The 6,000-nt window shown below is 43.1% G+C and overlaps 1 protein-coding gene across 1 annotated transcript in view; it reads right to left on the bottom strand.

Annotated features, from left to right (window-relative positions):
- The window catches only part of MSH4 (mutS homolog 4), a gene marked incomplete at its 3' end in the record, with an annotated part of 53,982 nt that extends 49,878 nt beyond the window's left edge, over positions 1-4,104 (bottom strand). The window contains exon 1 of the mRNA XM_084637222.1: positions 3,799-4,104. Coding sequence (XP_084493348.1) covers positions 3,799-4,066 — 268 coding nt within the window. The 5' untranslated portion in view covers positions 4,067-4,104. The remainder of the gene's footprint in view (positions 1-3,798) is intronic.
- Between the last annotated feature and the right edge of the window lie 1,896 nt (positions 4,105-6,000).

Consider the following 6,000-nt stretch of genomic DNA (forward strand, 5'->3'; position numbering starts at 1 on the left):
GTAGTCACCTAGGCAAATTGGTGAGGCTTTTTACCAAACCTTGTCCAGGAAGTGGGGTGCAAGGTTTTGGGAAGTATTTTGGGGGGAAAGACGCGTCCAAACAGCTCTTCCCCAGTAACCAGTATTAGTTTGGTGGTGGTAGCGGCCAGTCCAAGGACAACGGGTGGAATATTTTGTACCTTGGGGAAGTTTTGACCTAAGCTGGTAAAGATAAGCTTAGGAGGTTTTTCACGCAGGTCCCCACATCTGTACCCTAGAGTTCAGAGTCGAGGAGGAACCTTGACATAAATACACCAACATACAGGAAAGCAAAGAACCATCTGAAATTAGATTTACAATTTTTGATCCATCTTGTGTTAAATAAAGCAAGAATATGTTTTCTCATATCTGAAGTCTGCATTCAATGTAAAAAAAAAAAAAGCATTAACATAACAAGGTCTTTAAAAGAAAACATCGTTGTATCCTATAATATTTTTTGAAAATATGGTACATTGGTTTCTAATACATTGCACTTAGAAACAGCTAAATGCCTAATGGATTTCTTGAAATTATTTCCAGATGGTTGGCACAAAAATACAGTTTACACCACCACATTTATGTAATAGAAATCTTGATCACAAAATACTATGACTGAAATACCATTAGAGTACTTGACATTCACTAGTCCTTAATCCTTGGAGTAACCATAATATTTCGTATAAACAGTTGTTCCTGCAGTATACCAACTGCTGTACAGTATCAGTTGATTTTTTAAATGGCACCCACAGTATTACTCATATAGGCTTGAAGTACCTCTGTATGATCTTCAATAGTTTCCATTAAATAATCTTTGACCCTAGTGTCCTAATCTATTAACATAATCCTGCACATTGAGGCAAGGGGAAGTTAGACAACACTACAGTAAATTGTGTCATGGGCTCCTACACCTCCACACAAGCCAGCACAACATTCCCATTCCACATACAAGAAAATAGGTGAGGTATCTCAAAAAGATATTAGGTAAACCGTAAATGTTGACTTTTTAACGATACTCAATGTATATATATCAGCACGAGTGCTTTGAACTTTGATCACTGGTACTTGGCTGGCCATGCACCTCCCATTTAATGGTATACACCATAACCCTCCTCCCCACCTGTGCTGAAACCAGGGCCCTACCTCTGCTGAACACCTGCAAGCTGCCACATATTCAGCTGTCAGTACTCTAATCCACAATACAGCTTGGGTGGCTCTGAGTCCAAACACATTTTGTGTGTTCTCATATGCTCCAGAATATGGAGTACTCCAAGCTTTACTATGGGCTAGAGGGCATACTAAATGAAAGCAATCAGCTGTGGTGGGTGGGGGCTCAGCACACATGCTGGGCTCCAAGTTGTTCAGCCTCAAGGACCAAAACCTGTACCACTGAAGCCAATAGGAGTTTTATCATGGCTTTTATGGCCCTGTCTTGAGGGCCAAAAAGAGTATGGTTTTTAATTGCATTAGCGGGGAGTAGCTTAACACAACTGCAAAATTATTAGGGCAGTCGATTAATCGCAGTTAACTCATGCGATTAACTCAAAAAAATTAATTACCATTAAAAAAATTAATTGCTATTAAATCACAGTTTGAATTGCACTGTCAAACAATACCCATTGAAATTTATACAATATTTTGGACATTTTCATATATATTGTATTCTGTGTTCTAACTGAAATCAAAGTGTATACTTTTTATAAATATTTGCACTGTAAAAATGATAAACAAAAGAAATAGTATTTTTCAATTCACCCCCTACAAGTATTGTAGTGCAATCTCTGTTGTGAAAATGCAATTTACAAATGTAGATTTTTTTTTTGTTCCATAACTGCATTCAAAAAGAAAACAATGTAAAACATCAGAACCTACAGGTTCACTCGCTCCTACTTCTTTTTCAGCCAATCACTAAGAGACAAACAAGTTTGTTTACATTTACAGGAGATAATGGTGTCCTCTTCTTAGTTACAATGTCACCAGAAAGTGAGAACAGGCACTTTTGTAGTCGGCATTGCAAGGTATTTACATGCACGATATGCTAAACAGAAGTCTTAAAAGAGCAACACACTGATGCAGAAACTACAGAACCCAAACCACCAAAAAAGAAAAACAACCTTCTGCTGGTGACATTTGACTCAGATAACAGAAATGAACATGCATTGGTCCATACTGCTTTGGATTGTTATCGAGCAGAACCTGTCATCAGCATGGACCCATGTCCCTTGGAATGGTGGTTGAAGCATGAAGGGACATTGAGTCTTTAGTGCCCCTGGCATGTAAATATCTTGCGATGCCAGCTACAACAGTTCCATGGAACACCTGTTCTCACTTTTAGGTGACACTGTAACAAGAAGCAGGCAGCATTATCTCCTACAAAGGTAAATAAATGTGTCTGTCTGAGCAATTGGCTGAACAAGAAGTAGGACCTGCAGCCTCTACAGTTTTAAATTGTTTTATTTTTGAATGCAGGGTTTTTTGTACATAATTCTACATCTGTACATTCAACTTTCATGATAAAGCGATTGCACTACAGTACTTGTATTAGGTGAATTGAAAAATACTTTTTCCTTTGTTTTTTTACAGTGCAAATACTTGTAATCAAAAATATATATAAAGTGAGCATTGTACACTTTGTATTCTGTGTTGTAATTGAAATCAATGTATTTGAAAATGTAGAAAACATTCAAAAATATTTAAACAGTATTCTATTAATGTTTAACAGTGCGATTAATTGCATGATTAATCACAATTAATTTTTTTGATCGCTTGACAGCCCTAAAAATTGTTAGACTACATTTTAAAAAACATTAAAAGGGCTTTTCAGTCATGTTAGATTTACTGAGCTAATACAACTGAAAATGACACCTTTCCTACCCATCAAGATAGGGCTTGTGGGAACAGGCTATAAGGGCTTATCTACATGAAACTGCATCATTTTAACTATACTAGCATCGTTAAAATAGTACTACCATCTCACAGATACACTGGTATAAAATGTGCTTCCCTAAGGGAACGGGACTAAGCTCTACTGAGCTAACAGTATACTTTATACTGGCATAACAGTGTCCACAACCTAGAGGTTGTACCAGTGTAACTATTTTGATTAAAAAGTTACACCTCTAACCAAAATAGTTATACCAGTACAAAAAGCATGCACAGACCAGACCCTTTAAATGATGAGGCTACTTCCTGCAAGGAAAGAGGTTTTATTGAATCAGCTGAGGACTTTATCTGATACTGTTAATTCTTCCTTACCCCAACCATTTTAGGTAATTAAAAGTAAACTGTGAAGCAAATTTTGAAAATGTGAAGGAATTTTTGATGGGTTTAGAAAGCAAACTGTTTTTCTTATTTATATGTTTATTTTAACATTAGCAATATCACATCTCCCCACTTTCTTCTCATTATGGGAGATCTGAGTATTGCTGTCAAAGGAGACTTTAATTGGAGCTGCAGTTGCAACTCCCTCAAAAGGAGAAGAGCATCTTCCTAACACAGGCAGCCCGTCTAACTGTTCAGGGCGGATGGGACAGAGATGGTTCAGGGACGGGATACACGTGGATGCAGGAAGCTGTGTAACACTGATGCCCTGGGGTTACAGATTCCCGTTAACCCTTCCCAGGAGCAGCGGTTGGCCTGGGTGGGTTGGCGGCCAGGGAGGGCACCGCGGGAGGGGGGCCGATCTCCATCTAGGGCTCTAGGCTGCTCAGACGACCCCGTACAGAGGGCCCGGCAGCTCGCGCAGGGCGTGTCGGGGTTCGTCCAACCCCCACTGCTCCCCACCTCCTGCTGCCGCAGAGAACGGCTGCGGCCCCGGGGTGAGGCGCCTGCCGAGGGAGTCTGCCTGTCGCGGGGGGCCGGCCGGCTCCGCTCCACCGCCCGAGCGGCCGCCGGCGCTGCCCGCCGTGCTCAGCGGGGTTTGCAGCAGCCCGAAATGGTAGCGGGGCAGGTGCTCCGTCCCGGACGAGGAAGAACAGCGGCCTGAATAGGAGGCGGAGGCAGAGGCCTCCTCCCGCGCTGGCGGCCTCCTTTCATCGCTTCCCCGCAGCATCCCCCTCAACGCCGGTCGGCCCCAGAGGCCACACACAAAATGGCGGCACCGGCGACGACATGAAACCCGCGCATGCGCAAACAGGAAAGGGCGCCCGCCGTCGCAATCCAGTGTGCTGTGGCCGCCTGGAAGCCATTTTGTTTTGGGAATCGTAAGAGCGCTGGGGAGTGTTATGGGGCTGGACCTTTAAGTCCCCGACATGGGAGGGGGTATACAAAGCAGCTGCTGCTGCACTGTGGGAGCAGCAAAGATGCAAAAGCCCCTTCGGGAAGAGTACTGGAGCTTCCCTTTGTCCCACACGCTGCTCCTAGCCCGGCCCCCCCCGTGATCCAGTCAATGTTCACAAGCCCCTTGGTCTGCTACAATACCCATATACCGTGCGCCGCCATCCCGTCCTCCACTTCTCCTGCAGCGAGATTTTCTCCAGGAGCTCTCTCCCCCCCGCCCCATCTTCCTGAACATTTCTTCTACTCCAGGTGTTCCTGCCCTTCCCCTTCCTTTAGCAAAGATAAGGTTGAGGGTGAGATGATCACAGTCTATACCTATGTACATGGAGAACAGCTATTTAATAAGGGGCTTTTCAGGCTCAGGTTCAATGGGGTTATAGTGAAGATACCCAAGAAAGGAACTCTCAGAGATTGTAATAACTGGTGTGGGATCACACTTTCATCTGTACCAAGCAAGGTATCGTGTAAGATCATAGCCCAGCGAGTATCAGAGGTAGCTGGTAGCATTCTCAAAAAGAGCAAGCTGGTTTTCAGAAAGGGCGTGGATCTTCACTCTGTGAAACATAATAGAACAAAGCTTAGAATAGCAAGGCAGCTCTACATTCATAGACTTTGAGAAGGCCTATGGCGCATTCTGTGGGCATATGGAATCCCTCTCTATAATCAACTTTGTCAAAAAGCTTCTAGTCCAACTTTACATGCAGTGTTGATTACAGTGAGCTCAGTTTTGAAGTTAAAACAGGAATACGTGAGGGGGTGTCATGTCTGCAATCCTCTTCAACATTGCCATCAACTGGGTAATGCGGCTGTCATAAATATAAAGTGAAGGGTAACCACCTTTCTGTTTACAGTGCTATAAAATCCCTCTTGGCCAGAGGCAACATCCTGTTACCTGTAAAGGGTTAAGAAGCTCAGCTAACCTGGCTGGCACCTGACCCAAAGGACCAATAAGGGGACAAAATACTTTCAAATCTTGGGGGAAGGCTTTTGTTTGTGCTCTTTGTTTACGTGGTTGTTCTCTCTTGGGACTGAGAGAGGCCAGACAGAAATCCATCTTCTCCAACCCATCCTAATCCAAGTCTCCAATATTGCAACCAGTATAGGTAAGCCAGGCAAGGCAGATTAGTTTATCTTTTGTTTTATGTGAATTTTCCCTGTGTTAAGAGGGAGGTTTATTCCTGTTTTCTGTAACTTTAAGGTTTTTCCCAGAGGGGGATCCTCTGTGTTTTGAATCTGAATACCCTGTAAAGTATTTTCCATCCTGATTTTACAGAGATGATTTTTACCTTTCTTTTTTTTTTTTTTTAGTAAAATCCTTCTTTTAAGAACCTGACTGATTTTTCTATTGTTCCAAGATCCAGGGGTCTTCGTCATTGATGATTTTGTAACCAATTGGTTAGGATATTATTCTCAAGCCTCCCCAGGAAAGGGGGTGTGTAGGGCTCGGGGGGATATTTGTGGGGGGGGAAGACGACTCCAAGTGGTCTCTTTCCCTGTTCTTTGTTTAAAACGCTTGGTGGTGGCAGCATACGGTTCAAGGACAAGGCAAAGTTTGTACCTTGGGGAAGTTTTTAACCTAACCTGGTAAGAATAAGCTTAGGGAGTCTTTCATGCGGGTCCCCACATCTGTACCCTAGAGTTCAGAGTGGGAAAGGAACCCTGATAGCGGCATACAACAGAAGACATGCCAAGAGGCATTAAATGGAC

Source organism: Lepidochelys olivacea (assembly GCF_965140295.1).
Source record: "Lepidochelys olivacea isolate rLepOli2 genome assembly, chromosome: 8".
NCBI lineage: Eukaryota > Metazoa > Chordata > Testudines > Cheloniidae > Lepidochelys > Lepidochelys olivacea.